This window comes from Egretta garzetta, unplaced genomic scaffold (genome assembly GCF_000687185.1).
Source record: "Egretta garzetta isolate BGI_Z169 unplaced genomic scaffold, ASM68718v1 scaffold15, whole genome shotgun sequence".
Classification (NCBI taxonomy): domain Eukaryota; kingdom Metazoa; phylum Chordata; class Aves; order Pelecaniformes; family Ardeidae; genus Egretta; species Egretta garzetta.
Window position 1 is genome coordinate 3320629 of NW_009259798.1, and position 16570 is coordinate 3337198.

General features: G+C 43.8%; 1 protein-coding gene across 1 annotated transcript in view; it reads left to right on the plus strand.

Moving 5' to 3' along the window:
* The first annotated feature begins 6 nt into the window (after window positions 1-6).
* Window positions 7-16570, plus strand: part of TRIB2 (tribbles pseudokinase 2) — a 21073-nt gene continuing 4509 nt past the window's right edge. The window contains 2 exon segments of the mRNA XM_009639821.2: window positions 7-323; window positions 4285-4577. Coding sequence (XP_009638116.1) covers window positions 54-323; window positions 4285-4577 — 563 coding nt within the window. The 5' untranslated portion in view covers window positions 7-53.

Consider the following 16570-nt stretch of genomic DNA (forward strand, 5'->3'; position numbering starts at 1 on the left):
GCGCCCCACGCCAGGGCTCCGGTGCAGCGTCTCGGCTGGTCTTCTCCATACTCATGAACATACAAAGGTCAACCCCTATCACGATAGCACGATATGGGAGACCGCCGGAATAAAACCAGGATTTTGAGGAGCTCTCGTCCATACGGTCCATCGAGCCAAGCCAGAGTTTTAGCCCGAATCTAGGCTCGCCGAGCCCGCCGGAGACCCCGAACTTGTCGCATTGCGTTTCTTGCATCGGGAAATACTTATTGTTGGAGCCTCTCGAGGGAGACCACGTTTTCCGAGCCGTACATCTGCACAGCGGCGAGGAGCTGGTTTGCAAGGTAATGCCTCTCCTCCTTGTTCCCCCCCGGGTTAGCCCGCTGTCGCGTGCGGGAGGGCCGGGCACGGTGGTGGAGCTCGATTATTACACAGTTGAGAAACAAAAGGCAGGCAGACAGCATTAAAGGCGCATCCTGTAACTTTTCCCTCTCTCCAGACAATGGCCACGTTAGAGCGGTGGCCCGGAGCCAGTTCTGCCTCCTACCCGGGGGATATTGTTCTGGAAAGAGCCGTCCTTCAAGTAGGTCTTAACGTGAGTTCGGATCAGGAGAAAGCCTCATCTTCCCCGCTCTCACTTTTCAAAATGGAGTAGGGAATCCCCAGCTAATTTTAAGGTGTTGGGACCTGCCGGCTTCCTCGATTTTTCCTGTCCCTTGTTCTGTGAGTTGGGGTACCGAAGAGGATGGAGAAGCTGGGGGGGGGATGGGGGGAGACTGCCATCAGCTTTGTCTTAAAAGTGACTTGAAAAAAATCCCCATCGAATTAATCAGCCTGAGCTCCCTCACCGGGGAGGTTGTTTGCAAACAGCATCCTCCCCCATTGCACAACTGAGCAAGAATAAAACCTGCACACCTACGGTTTTCAGAAGAGCAGACAAAATAGCTATCCCACTCTTTGTAGCCTGCCTGCTTTTCTCTGCCTCCTCCCAATTTGCTCCTGCTATGGAAAGGTGAGCTGTGGGAAGAAGAAACCCACATGCGTGCACGTCTGTGGAGGGATGTTTTTCTCTTTTCCGCCTGAGGGAATATTTTCCTTTGTTCCTAAATTGCGATTCTCATTGTCTGTAGTGAGCCAGACTCATGGCCAGCAAACCGAGGCAGTACCCAGGAGTAGTTTTTGTAACTACGCAGCAAATTGCAACCTTGCAACGCACGCTGCAGTGTTTGTATTGTTCCCAAAATACAGAATTGTGCCATTCGGCTATCTTGGGCAAATTCCTGGTGTCGAACTAACTGCAAAACAGAAAAGTAGACCTATTACATCTTATTTGTATTCCAGGGATTAATGAGAGTGTTGCTGACGGCTTCATACTTTCTCATACTTGATTCATAAGAAGTTACGGACTAGGCTGTGGCAGGGAAGTGAAAATAATTGCTCCTGTTAGCTAGTTGTGAAGACTGGCGTTCAGAGGGCAATTTAAATGTGCTTACTGATTGAGTTATAAAACCTGATGTTAGGGCAACCTAGGACTTCATGTGATTATTTAGGGGAAAAAAGGGCCCGTGACTTTGCAAAGGAGTAATATTGCATGCTGAATTGAATGCTTTGTTTCTAAACTGAAACAGAACATGAGAATTTCTAGAATGAAAGCCCTGCTCGGTGCAGTAGTACAGTGCTGCACTCTAGGACATTGGCATCTTTTCATGGAATAAACAGATCCCCCAAAGCTGCTGCTCTGCGTGAAATTATAGGTGAACTTGCATAGCAAGTCGTAAAGCGGGGGCTATGCTCTTCTTTGTTTCCTGTTTGGTTTGATAACAGAATGCACAGCGTAACTGCAGCTCACAAAGAGTGGACTGAATTTTTTTTTTTTTCCTTCCCTTTAAACTGGGTGCTTCTGAGCCGATCCTGACATTTCAATAGTATCAGTTTTTCCATATGCACGGGGCACTACTTCTAGCTGCGCTCCAAAAATATGATCTTTACCCGAATTGCTGCTTTGTGAAAACGCAGTTGTCAGTCCCGAACTCATCTTAGTTTAATGCGCGCTTTAAAATGCCTGCAGTATCGTGACTACTATTTGTCAAGTAGCCCTCCGGCTAAGAGACCTGCTATCTGGTATCTTACTGAAGATGCTCTTAGAGCTTGCTTGCAGAAACATTGGTTTGGATAACAGACACATACTGATGATTCTCAAGATGCATTTGGCTGCACCCACTGACTGTACAGATGCCGTTATTTGCTTCAAGGCTCTGTGGCATCCAAACAATGGTAACTTCTCACTTCCAATTCCCAGCAAGAACTAAATCAAACTGCAGCTTATTGGACATTTGCTGAATTGAGGCCAGGGATCTTAAAAGCTGGGATACAAAGAAGCCCTTTATAAAAAGCATTCTAGATTGTAGCAGCGTGATAGCACTTCCCATCTCCCCCCTTTCAAACATAGTACTGGTACATATCCAGACCTACTTATTTAATGTAGTCCGAGAACCACAAAACGTAACTAATGTAGGTCAGGATAATCTGGTCGGAAGAGAATTCTGGAAAGGCTTTTTTTTCACATGAGGATTTGAGCCACACGAATGTTCCTGCTTAAATTTTATTTTATAGCAGCCGCTTTGTAGAAGAGCCATTCACTTACAATGTAGTAGTTACGAGTTTTGAGATCCAAATGTCAATGAATTCTCCTCTGGAATGAATTACACACCAGGGATTTTGGCAACACCCCCTCCCCACCCCGTTCTGCTTCCCTGGCGCACCATGTCACCAGGATGCCTCGGTGCTAATCTGCCCCCCGTAAAATGTGTTGGATCTGTTTGGCAGTCTGCCTTTAAGGTTGGTTTTGCCTGTGCCGGAGTATAGCAGCACAGGTACGGGGTGGGGAGAAAGAGGTGTGTGAGGAGAGGGTGTCCCAGTTTCTTGGGGTTCGCGTCCTTTTCTGCGGAAGGAGTTTGTTAGGATTGCACTCTGAAGCGTTAAATGACTCAGGTTTTGAAGCCTCAGGTAAATTTTGATTGAACTGTATCTCTCCCACTCACTTTTGAAAGCTTTTTAAAGCTTCAAAGAAAGCAGGGAGATTTGCTTCTTGGAAAGGATACAAATAGCCGCTATTGGAATACAAATGCTAGAACCCAAAAAAAAAAAAATCTCATTGCCGTTTAAACCAGTTGGTTAGAGGCTTGTACCAGTTCTTCATTTTTATGTTCAGTTAGAATGACACCTGACTACCTTAAATTCTTTTTACCAAAGTAACAAAACACCCAAGAGTAAGTTACATATTAATGGAATTTTGATGCTGGTGGAAATGCTAATCCCTTGCTTTGTCGTACCTGTGGAGCAGGTATAATTAAAAATAAAAATCGTTCCTGTCAGTACTTTGCCCATATTCTCTTTTAGCACACCGACTCCTGTTATTCTCAATGAAGTCTTTCTTCTTGTAATGTGGGCATTTCTCAATTGACTCAAATACCGATTCATTCGTCATCGCTAGATTATAGTAACTTTTTATATTTGGGTTTCCCAGCAGCCTTTTTAATTCTTACAGCTCATTCATAAGATCAGTGATAACATGCTTACTAGGAAAGGGACACTTGGCTTTTAATGGAGCACTTGATTGAAATGCAGAGAGTTCAGGCTGGTTTTGTCTTTGCCTTTTGAAGGATGTTTGTCCGCACTCCAGCAGGCAGGGCTATTTCCTCGGTTCTCCTTCTGATGTTATAAACAGCCATTGTAAAACTGCGACTTTGAAAGTGAAAGTGACTTTGCTGTTCGTCACAGATGAAAGAAGGGCAGGAAGTAAATACCAATAGCGCTAGATGATATTTAAAACCTGAATATCCTTAAAGCTCGAATGGGTTAATAAAATCGAGCGAGGCGTGTGGATCAGGGTGGATTTAATATGACAGCTTCTCTCAATACAGAGCTACTGGCCATATTCTCTCTCAGTTTATTTGGCTGGAAAACAGGTTCTAAGTACTGCCCCTGCATGTCGCTGGTCTTCAGAGCTTAATTCAGGTTACAGTCTGAATTTGATCAGCAATTAGCTAAAGAAACTATTCTTGCTACAAGTTTTGAAGATCAGCCTTCCCTGTCAAGGTTATGCGTATGTTCCGTGCGGGGTTATGGAGTCTGTTTTGTCTTGTCCTCAGTGCCGTGAGCTTGTGACATCCTGTTTACATCAGTGCAGCTTCAGCAGCGGCATAAATCGTACTTAGAGATGGTTCTGTTAACAGAATCAGATGTACCATAACTTCACTGTCCTTCGTGTCTCTAACCCTGGCTTTACTGTCATTGTTCCTGCAGGTGTTTGATATTGGCTGCTACCAGGAGTTATTAGCACCATGTTTTTGTCTGCCTGCACATAAAAATATCAACCAAATTACTGAAATAATTCTTGGGGAGACAAAAGCATATGTGTTCTTTGAAAGGAGCTATGGGGACATGCATTCGTTTGTTCGTACCTGCAAGAAGCTTAAAGAAGAGGAGGCAGCCAAACTCTTCTATCAAATAGCTTCCGCTGTTGCACACTGCCATGATGGTGGACTGGTACTGCGAGATCTCAAGCTGCGAAAGTTTATTTTCAAGGATGAGGAAAGGTAAGAGTTGCCCTTACTTTACAGGTGGGGGGGGCCTGAGGTCAGATTCAGAGTTTCAGGGTGCTGTGCCCTTCATTGTCACCGTACCGTTCATTTGTGTTACGCTTTCTTTATTTTCCTCTGCAACCTGATCATGGGATGGATGTGCCATTTTACCTTCTGGCTTAGGAGTAAAGTAAGTATAGAGTGCCGTTTGCATCTGTGACTGGCCTCTGCGTTTCCACCGGGAGGAGCGCCCTCGTTCCTAAGGAGGGGACATCTCCTGGAGGAAGGCTCTGCGTAGATGTCTGTTAAGATGTTCCTAAGGAGGGGACATCTGGAGGAAGGCTCTGCGTAGATGTCTGTTAAGACCTCCGCTATCATAAATACTGCTGGTGTTAAAAGAGGGAAGGAGCAAAAGATCCAATATGTTAAAGAGGCTTGGGGACTGAAATGGCTCGTGCTAGTGAGGAGGCGTGAAGAGGAAGAACAGCCAAGTGGTTAATGCAGGCATAGGTTGGAGGGAAGGGCCACTGGTGCTTTGAAGGGCTGCTTGGAGGATAGCATCTTGCTTCCCGTGCTGGGAAGGGCCTGGAGGCTGCTAGGAGAGTATTATGGAGAGTATTATGTGGTCACTAATCATACTAAGACCAAAACTGCCTTGCTCTGTGCGTGCCTCTTTTCAGTGTCAGAGCTGTTGTGGTACTTGGGGAACTACCCTTTCTGTTTGGTTGTGTTTTTTTGTTTTTTTTTTAATCTGCTTCTCTCACACTCTTGTCTCAATAAATGGTTGGTAAATTTGGGGAAGGAGTATGGGAAGACAGGGAAAGAAATAATGCTAGATGCTCTGGGTGTATCGTTGAAGTGCTGAGCCATAGCTATACGGTGGTACCTGTGGAAATCTCTTTCCTTGTGGTTATCAGTTTTCATCATGTTACATCATATACTCACTTGCAACTTCCACATAAAGCATCAGAGTAATGAACACTGTCAGATTAATGTCAGGCTTTCACAGAAGGATTAAATTGGAAGAGAACCATTACAAAAAAAAAATAAAACTAAATGGAAGCAGGGCCTACCTTTGTGCTGCTTTGTTTCTCAGTAGAGGATGGGGAGATGTTTGTCCCTTTTAGTTAAATCCTGTAAATTGTCTGAAACCTTGTTCAAACTGTTGCAGAGTAAAGTGGATGTTCTGGAGAGGTTTTTTTTTGGTGGTTTTTTTTGTTTGTTTTTTTGGTTTTTTTTGGTTTTTTGGTTTGTTTTTTTTTTTTTTGAAAAGAAAAAAGACCAAAAAACCCAGTGCATATCAATTCCATTTGGGGGTGTTTGGGGAAGTTATAAGCAACAGCAGAGCCGCATAAGTTTTCTACAGGCTCAGTAAGTCCATGTCCGAGAATTAGAAAAAAGTAATACACAATTCAGTCAGGAAAGAGAAATTCCTGGCCTTAAAATAAAAATGACAACCATCTATCCTGTTTACATATTCTCTACTTAAATTTTATTACAAGCTGAGTTTTGCAAAATAAACTTCTCCTTTTAATCTCTTTAGAAACTGAAAAAGAAGACAAGTTTTCACTTCTTAATTCAATTCAGGCAATTCTCTGCAAAGCAAATAGCTATTCCGTATTTTTCTACCGCAGCCCCAACGTATATGATTACCCTTTCCCCCTCTTCAAATAAAAAAGCCTAAAATGAAACTAGCTTAATGTCCATTCAGGGAGAAATGCAATGCAGATAGATGTAAACTGCATTTTCACAACTTCTGCTCTGAGTTTAATAATTAAACACAATTATAGCACCTTTGATGAAGATAAGAAGGGAACTTGTACAAAATAGTCGAGGGAGGAATTGTTTTCTGTTGTAGCTGATAATGCCCTAACGTTAAAATGGATTTTTTTTTTTTTTTTTTCCCCCCCCCGGGGATATATGTGAACTTGTGTGGTTTTGTATGAAGGACAGGACTCGGAGAAGCCCTGGGGTTCACCCTGGCTCCCTGCTCCAAGCGAGGGCAGCGTGAGCTCAGGGCAGCGCAGTGGGCGCAGACGTGGGCCGGTGCTGAACGCTTCTGAACGCCTACCCTACCGCTTACTAGGAACTGAATGCAACGTGAGGCACAGGGCCAAATCCTTTAGCCACCCAAGAAGAGTGGTGCGTACTATAATAGCAGTGTTTGCTTTTATGAATGTTTTTAGCGTAACTGCAGCCTGCAAAATCACACAGTTACTCACTTTTGAACGGTGTCTTCTAATTATACAATAATTCACTTTAAAGGTCAAATACGACTGGCTGGTTATTTTTAAGATAATCATAATGCAGTTTTCTTTTGGAAGTAGTGTTGATTTGTAAGTAGAGAGGTATTGTAATCCTTTCTCTGCTAAATAAACAGAGATGAAATAGTGCGAGATAGAAATAGAACCAAACAGCGACTGTCTTTTTTCACATGCTCGATCATCAGACTGTAATCAGTCATCACTTTCAATCTGCTGCTATATTTAGGCTGAAAAATCTTCCTGGTCCTTCCGGGTTCACGGAGGTGTTTGTGTGTTGCTTGTACCCCTCCAAGCTCGCCTCTCCCTGAGGCTGCTGCTGAGGATGCCCATGTGCTGAGCAGCCTGCCTTTCGGAAGCTGCTGTCGGCAGCAGTCCCTGGGAGATGGGTGCTGCACCACCTATTGCTCTTTGATACCGGTAATGAACCAAGGAGGAAGAAAAGAGGTGAAAATGATGGTTTGAGAAACGTGTGTGAGCTCTGCTGCTGCGTGTCGCCTGTTCTTCAGTGGAGCTCTTTCTCACTAGCTCTTTTCCTAACTATTTCTGCAAGTCTGTTTTTCTGCAGTTCACCTTTAGTACCTACTCCTTTGAAACTGTCTCTTATTGAAGACTCTCGCAGCTTTTATTTTGGTAGAAGAAAAGATGGGAAATCCAGCATGCAGGCAACACATGAATGGAAAACTCACTTCTTTTATTTTTTTTTTAGTAAGATATTTGTCTGCTTTTAGCTGAGAGCTGCCAGACTGGAGGAGCCGGAGAGAATGTGAAGGATATATGGAAGCAGTTCCATTCGTTTAAAAAAAGAAAATCAATTAAAGCATTTCTTAGTACATACTCCTTCCATTGATCCAAATGATATCCTGGTAGTTCAATATGAAATCAGAGCTCCCGGAGTTTTGCAGACTAATGCATACAGCACTGAAACTCTTTCCACCTCACTCCCATTATCTAAATTACAGCTGGAATTTGCAAAGATTCAGGCTCCTGATCTAGCAGCAGTCATGAGTGCTCTTTGCTCCTCCTGATGTCACTGCTAAGAATGCATGTTATTTGGATGTTGCAAACCTCAGTGCCTTGGGATGTCTGTAATAAACTGGGAAGTAAGAAGGTGGAAACAAAGTAATGTTGGAGGCTGGTAGTGCTAACATTTTGTAGGGGTCCTGACTTCCATCCAAGCGATGTTCTCTTGATGTGCTAAATCAAAGGTAGGCTGTGGTGGTGTGCTACATCTTACTACGTGTACGTGTAAATACATCAGCCCTTGAGATCCAAAATTCCACAATGTAGAAACAAAACCAATTTGTGTTTCAAGGTACTTTAGCTTCTTTTAATCCTGAATGGCGGAAATTTTGAAGATATGTAAAGTGCATTCCATGAAAATTATGTGTGCTGTTGCCAAGCACCTTTGCACGGTCTTTTATATTTCTGGGTTTGGGTTTTGGTTTTTTTGTTTTTTTTTTCCCCTCCCCCCCCATTTCATTTAAAAGAAGATTGTGGGATTGTGTTTTTTGGGTTGTGTGTATGTGTTTGTGGTCTTTTAGTATTGAAATTTCAGAAATAAGCTCCTTAAACCTGTAGCTGATCTTGATGAAGCAGAACTTCTAAGACATTACAGCTGGAAATGTTTTGTAAGACTGGGTTAGCAAGGAACAGCACATCCATTAAATGAGGGCAGTGACTTCCAGAGTACTGAAAATATGGAAAACGACACTGACTTGCCATGGATCTCACCAGGCTTTCTAAAGTACCTGTAAGATTCTTGAATATTTTAAAAATTGAGTCCTTAAGCTTCTAAATAAAACTCGAATCCAAAACAGTACAGATGAGCTAAGATGTGTGATTTTGTATGTTTTCTGCTTCCATGCACGTTGGTCACTTTTTCTTGTCCTGGATATTTTAGCCAGGTCAATGCTGATGTTGAGGGGCTCTTGCTTTTGATTATTTTTGCTGTGTTCATGTCATGGTATTTACAATTTTTCTTGTCTAGCCTGTCTTCATAGTAGGCCCTTGGGCAGAGTGACTGTGCCTTTCTCCTAGCTGGTGTTCCATAAGGATTTTGCAGAATGGCAGGGTTTTTTGGGTTGTGCTAAAAATAGCACTATACACAGTATATAGCTAATAAAGCAGTCCATCAGTCTGATATATAGCAGATGCTTTGAATGAGCCACCTCAAAGATCTCAGAATTAAATCAAGCATTTCTGTGTTGGCTGTTCCAATGGTTTTCTTAATACAAGAACATTTCTGCTGTCAGGGAATTATTAATTTCTTTAGTGCATTTTTAAGCCTTTAATTATATTAAAATATTAGCTGTCGTAATATTTGAAGCTTAAAGAACTTGTACATTCATCATACTTGTTGAAGGGAAAATTAAAATAATTTTGTTATTTAGATATTGTAATTTTCCTGTGTTCTTTGAGTAAATATGAGAAATGGTAGGCAGGTGGGATTCAATAAAAATAAATAGAATTTGACACTTTTTGCTCTGCGCCAGGGGAATGCAGCCAGTACAATACGCTAATTTAGAAAGCCTGTGTTAGCATAACATATTTATTTGGTGCTCTTGGAATGTGTGGGGTTTTTTTTCCTTTTTTTTTCCTCTAGAATTTCTCAGCTTTGAGTGGATGATGCTTTAAGGTGACCTAGTTATGTTGTTTGCAATCCTAGTGATACAAACCTGATCCCACAAAAAATACAGAATGCGTATACTGACCTTTTTCCAAGTAGACCTTTCATTTCCTTACAGTTGGTAGTAAGTTTCCTCCCCAGCATTTGTCAAGTTGTAATGCAGTCAGCTGCTTTTTCCCAGTGGTGGTAGAACTTGCTGGTTTACTTATGATTCAGTAGAGAACAGGTAAGTTAATGCTTTCCCTAAGTCCTAGAAAGAGAGTCCTAAAGTGGAAGACAGTGAAACAGAACAGGAGTGCTCTTTAAATACCAGAAGATTTAGAAATAAAAGCAGTCTTCATCTGTTTTGTCATTTAAGCACTTCCCATTACCCAGAGTGGGGCCACAGGACCAAAGAGCATAACTTCTTCAATAGTGGAGACTCATAGGTCAGATTTCAATCCAGAAATTATTATTCCTAGAAGATGGGGAGGAAGGCGAATTTCTTCATAGGCAGGAAATCTCTGCTGTCAAACTTAGGTTAGAGGATGAAGCAGTTGCACAACTGTTTTCCACAGAAGGGTTTGTGCTTCCTTTTGCCTTCATGTGGTTTGGTTACTAAGCCTGTTTTCTCCCGGCGTTCCTGGGAGCAACAAGCTTTGGATTTGGGTATGCGGTACCCTTCCCAGCGGGGCGCAGGAGGCTATCTGCAGATGTAAAACATCACACCAGCCCTGTGAAGTGCTTAAATCTTCTCCCAAGGGCATGGGTAGTCATAGGGGTTAAGTGCTGTGCCTAAGGTCATAAATGAAAGCAAAAGCCAGGGAAAAGTTGGCTGCTGTCTGGCCCCGGGATGAGGACAGGAGCTTCCAATGGACTTGTATCTTTTCTTCTTCACACTTTCTTCAGTCTTTTCCCCTTTGCAGCCTTATGTACTAACTGTGCTGAAGGGTTGTGTTGAGGTGCAGCCCTGTGCCTTGCTTGGGGGCCTGCCTGTAGACTGGGCTGTGCTGCTGCAGGCTGTCCCCATGTCCTGCTTTGTTGAGGTGCAGCCCTGTGCCTTGCATGGAGCAGGAGGGGAGCCTTGCTTGGGGGCCTGCCTGTAGGCTGTGCTGTGCTGCTGCAGGCTGTCCCCATGTCCTGCTCTGCCTCCCCAGCCGCCCTGTGTGACTTTCCAAGAGGTCCCTCTGGCTGAATGCAGTGTTATGTGTTGGCTGTAATGCCAGATGTGGTTGGTGTGGTTGAGTGCCCGTCATGAGATACCCGTCACAGGATTGATCACTCCGAGGGTAGGTGCTCTGCAGGTCCCTGGAAGTCAATGTTTTCTCAAGATATCTTGCATTAAGAGCTCAAGAGCTGGTCATTTTGAAGATTTGAAAACCTCCTCAGCGCAAAATACTCCAGGTTGATTTTTGAGTGAAAACTGCGGATGTCTGTGCTGGGGGTGAGGAGGGGAGGCAGGGAGCCCAGCTAGTGGCAGCTGCAGTGGACAGTCATGGTGAAATTCTTCTGCTGCCTTTTCTTCTAATTGCCCTTATTATCACATTGTGAGATTACTTCAGGCTTGGGAGGGAGAGGAAAGGCGGAGATTGTAAACAGGAGCCAACCTGGGGCGTATTTAGTCTTAAGCACCTGCTTTTTCGTAGTTGTATATTGCTTGGAGACAGGTTTACAGCCAGCTAAGCAAAGGGTTTCCAGTTTTGAAAGGGTTTTGAAATAATGGCCCTGCTTTATCTCAGAGGTGCTGAGCACCCACTGCAGGCTCAGAAAGTGCAGGGCTTTTTTTTACAACATGCAGTTACATTAACAAAATTTTGGTCTCCTTTCTCTGTGGAGCTTCACCATGCGTTGTATGAAAAGACCTAGAGAAGATGGTGAGCGCAGCATACAGCTGACAGCAGAGCCTTTTAAAACTGACCTTCAATGTGATCTAAAAAGATAAAAGTGAGGTGAAGTAGCTGTCGTGAGCCAGATGCTTATCAGAGAACAGACTCCTCAGGGTATTGCAACCGAGCTCCTCGGTGAAGGGGTTTCAGAGCTTGCACCCCAACACACACATCGCTTCCTACCTACTTACTTTTTTGGGGAACGTGTTGTCCCCTTAGGCAATAAGGGCATGAAGAAACTTAAGTGTATTGCACGCAGGACAGTCTGTTCCCAATAATCCTATTTGAATATTGTAAAGCTGAGGTCTTTGGGGCCCCAGCCCTTCATGGAGGTGTGTGAGGAGATGGTCTCAGAGCATTTTTTTTTAAGTGGAAGTCTGTAGAAAAAAAAAAAAAAAAAGCCAGCTTAGAACAAGTTAAAAGCCTTAAGTTGTTGGGTCCTGCATGGGTGCAGGGCAGAGCCGAGTGTGCTGATCGCATCCCTTTGGAGGAAGGGTGGGGATATGTAATTTTTAGAGGCTTCCTCATTCTGCGGAAGTACCAGTGAGGGAATCTTCCCTTAGGAACAAGGTTCATCCTGTAAACCTGTACTGCCTGCAAGTCCCAGCTGTCTTTCGAAACATATCCTTGAGCCTGTTTCATTATGCAAGAGACTGTTTGTCTGACAGCTTTGTGCAGGTTTTTCTGGGGGTTTTGTTTTGTTTCGGGTTTTTTTTTTTTTTTTTTTTCCCTGCAGTTGCAAAACTGACCTTCAATGTGATCTAAAAAGATAAAAGTGAGGTGAAGTAGCTGTCGTGAGCCAGATGCTTATCAGAGAACAGACTCCTCAGGGTATTGCAACCGAGCTCCTCGGTGAAGGGGTTTCAGAGCTTGCACCCCAACACACACATCGCTTCCTACCTACTTACTTTTTTGGGGAACGTGTTGTCCCCTTAGGCAATAAAGGCATGAAGAAACTTAAGTGTATTGCACGCAGGACAGTCTGTTCCAAATAATCCTATTTGAATATTGTAAAGCTGAGGTCTTTGGGGCCCCAGCCCTTCATGGAGGTGTGTGAGGAGATGGTCTCAGAGCATTTTTTTTAAGTGGAAGTCTGTAGAAAAAAAAAAAAAAAAAGCCAGCTTAGAACAAGTTAAAAGCCTTAAGTTGTTGGGTCCTGCATGGGTGCAGGGCAGAGCCGAGTGTGCTGATCGCATCCCTTTGGAGGAAGGGTGGGGATATGTAATTTTTAGAGGCTTCCTCATTCTGCGGAAGTACCAGTGAGGGAATCTTCCCTTAGGAACAAGGTTCATCCTGTAAACCTGTACTGCCTGCAAGTCCCAGCTGTCTTTCGAAACATATCCTTGAGCCTGTTTCATTATGCAAGAGACTGTTTGTCTGACAGCTTTGTGCAGGTTTTTCTGGGGTTTTTGTTTTGTTTCGGGGTTTGTTTTTTTTTTCCTTTCCCTGAAGTTGCGTAGGATGTTGTACGGTGAACTCCCAGGCTGTGTGCTGTTACGCACTGGAAGGGATCTTACGGTGAAAGGAGCAGGATTTAAATTCATGGCCTAACATTTCCCCTCTGATCCCGTGTGCCTTGCTGCCCCCGGAGGAGATCGGGTAGTTCTGAGTTCAGAATGAGTCTTTGCACTGAGCCACAAATCATCAGCCCGGGGTTTCGTTAGCCGCCTTCCCCATCTCACTGTCTCTGTGACAGCAGCCTACTTCTGCATTATTTAGGAGAGATTCCCTTAGTTAAAAGAATCAATTAGCAAAAGATAACTATTTCCAATGTCAAGCTTCCCTTTTATTTTTTTTTTTCTTCCTTGTGACTCTAATGGCACGATTGCATTCATGCTCACCTCGTCTTTATGATGGGGTGCTACCAACTGACCTTGATTAAATGACCTGTAAATTATTGGCCACATAGGAGCAATCCCTGATCTACTGGGCAGTTGATGGCTTGAGTGCCTCTACCTAGGGAGAGGCTTTCTTGGCCTCAGTCAGGCCAATGTTGAAATACGAGATAGCATTGCTCGGCTACCTTCATTTTTTATGTGTAGGGGGGAATATTGTGAGGCACCTCTTCCCTTCAGAAGCTGCCATTTTATATTGACCTGCAGTCATGTTAATAAAATGGCAATTCAGATGGCGATGACAGTTGTTTTCTGATCTCTGGAGGCATGAAGCTGCTATATAGAATCAGTAAATCTGGATCATCTAATTCTGATCCAGCCTAAATAGCAAGTGGATAGTGAACCTGGAGTGTCCACAGCAGAATGGCTCTTTCCATTTTCTGCTAAAGCAGCTGATCTGGCTGTCATCTGGGGGATGATGCAGTGCTAAAGTTGTGGGTCTGGTCTGCAGTGTTTCCAAAATGGTAACAGTGGCTCAGCTGTGGTTCAGGTGTTATTTCCCATACAGACGGCTTCAGGGACAGGCTAGAAGCAACTGCTTTCATTGATTCAGGCATGGGCTCCTTTACTACTGACTGTTTTTTCACCGCAGCGGAGATTATTTTCCTCTGGAACACTCAGACTTTCAGTCAGTATTTCTGCTTTAAACGTTCCAGGTTTGGTTGTTTGTTTTGGGGGGTTTTTTGTGTTGTTTTTTTTTGTTGTTTTGTTTTTTTTTTTTTAACTCCAGCCTTATAAGCTTATTTTTTTGTGTTGGTTTTTTTTGTTGTTTTGTTTTTTTTTTTAACTCCAGCCTTATAAGCTTAGAGCCCTCTGAATAATTCACTGATTTTGGTATGGAAATTGTGTTTGCTTTTGGAGAGTAAGTGTGAATGCCGGGTTCTTACAGCCCTGGCTGCAGTGTCAAAAGGCAGGATAGCAATTTGCCAGTAGCCCCTGAGCTCTGCAGGAGGAATAACGTGAATCACTCTGGAAAAAAAAGTGTAGATGTGCAACAAAGCTGTCTGCCAGAGACGGGTGCTAACTCAGGAGGTTGCATTGAAGAATCTTCTGGAAGACGTTTAATTGATTAGGTTTTGTTACATTACTGAAGAGCAAAGTCTGAATGCAGTCAAGTAATGAATGGCATATTGATAAGAAATTCAGAGTGGTATTGTTTTTCATGGGTTTCCCTGACGGTTTCTATGGGGACAAAGACGCATTTCCCGTCTGAGTGCTGCTGCTGCCCTCTGATTGCACTTCTGTGGTTTCATTCACCAGTAATGGGAAAGCATTCATAGGCAGAATAGCTTCCCCTTTTTAAATAGCCATGATTCAGGGTTGTATTTTTTTTAATGCATTAGACTAATGCAGTGTTTTATCAATGATCTGATAGATGCATAATGCTCTTTTTCCAAGTGCTTATTCAGGGTCTGCATTAAAACTTGAAATTATGTACTGTAATTATGTAAGCCTTGACAAAAGTCTTTGTTGCCCTACAGTATGTGTACAAAGTGATTCTCATCCGGCTTTGGCAGTAGCTTACATTTGAACTTTAGGGATTAATTTTGTTGCAACCGTTTGAATGGCCAAACTCCAATGCTGATGCTTTTGGAAAACTTTTTCTCTTGTGGGGGTCCTTCAGTTAACTGATGTGAGTTAATTATTTAGAGAATAAGAGTTTTCTAGAAATGTGACTTTAAAAAAGAAAAAGAGAGAATGATTTTTGTTTGTCCTTTTTCTGCTCTGTGACAGAGGCGCTTCAAAGCTGATTGTGATTTCACATCTCAGTGTTTGGTTTTGAGTCTGTCCCTTGCCGGCCAAATGCCAAATTTAGGGTTGTCCAGTTACTTTGCAGTTGGATGCACTCCCCACCCTTTGCTGTGCGGGTTCTGTATTCTCAGGAACTACTTGCAGTTTTGAGGGTCTGTTTGTTGTTGTTGGCTTTTATTCTTTTTCCTGGATATTTGATTTCAGTGCTTTCTTTGAGAGAGAGTGTGTGTGGGGGAGAGAGAGATTGCTTCTCATCCAGCATGTCTCTGCATTTCTGTGTATTTAGACTCCCCTCTTTCCTGTCCCCCTCCACGCCCCCCCAAAAAACTCTCTGACTTGCAGAAAACAGAGCTCTTTTAGGCAGTGCTTGAAATGAGGAGGCAGGGAAGGCCAGCCAGAGCTGGAAGCTGTTTCTTGCAGAGATGGGGTGCTGTGCACTGGGAAATAGCAGCTCCTGAGCCAGGCTGCTCCTTTTTGATTGCCCGAAAAAACGTGGAAATGACTGTAAAAGGGGGAGTGAGATCTGCTGTTTACCACCCGCGTATTACCCAGTTGTAGTATGGTTACCGACTGTGTTCTGAGGCTGAGGTGTGGGAAGTCATCCGTCGCTGGTGAAAAAAGCTGGAGTGGGTCTACCCAGCCCTGGTGCGGGCTCGCGGTGAGGGGTGCTGGCAGAGCCGAGCCAGGGCCCTTGGCAGCAAAAGCTTGTGAGCGCTTCTGTGCACCGGCTGTGCCAAGCGGGCGAGCCACTGGGCTGGCGAGCCCTTCCCTTACTCCTGTGCTCTCCTTGCTCTAAGGATGGAAAACCTGCGTTGTCACCTTCTGCAAGGACACCCAACCTTGCAAATGAAAATGGGAACACCCGAGTTGCTTCTGGTGGTAACTGGGAAGGGGAGAAAGTCATGCTGAGGCCGTATACCTGGCAGCATGGGCTCAAGAGATGCAAATCAAGCAGGTTGCAAGAGAAATGCGTACCTGCGTGGAGTGGCGTGTCCAGTGCCGTCCCTGCGCTGGAGCGCCGCCTCGTCACAGAGGAGCCATTTCACCCCCTGCACCTTATACACAAGGGTGTTACTGGTTGAGGGTTTGGGGGCTGGTGAGGAGGGAGGAGGAGGACTGAAGGTTGTGGTTTTGTTTTATTTGGGACCTTTTGTTTCCTCAAAGCCTGTCAACTCAGTAGGATGAAAAACCTGGTTTGAGTGTTTGCTTCATTTGGCCATGGCTTATGGAGGAGCAGGCAGATAAGGGCCAGCTGTTGTTCCATTTGCTTGCTTAAACAAAACCCACTGTAGCATGTGCGCAGGGCTGCAGGCTGCAGCACCTTGCAAGAAAAATAAGCCAGGGATAAGGCTTTTGTGTGCTGCTTCTGTGTTATTATCAAGAAATTATTTCTCCTGTCGGAGAAAAAGATTAATTTTTTTGACACACCTTGCAGTCTGCTCTTTTTGGTTTTGTACCGCGTCCATTGTAGGAAATAAAAGATGAGGGAATTCCAATAATTTTCTGTAATATAAAAGCTTCTCATTGAACTGTTTCTCTAAATTCTTTGGCAACTCTCAGAAATGTAAAATAGGGTGGGAGAGTAAACAGCATTTCCCTGCACTGT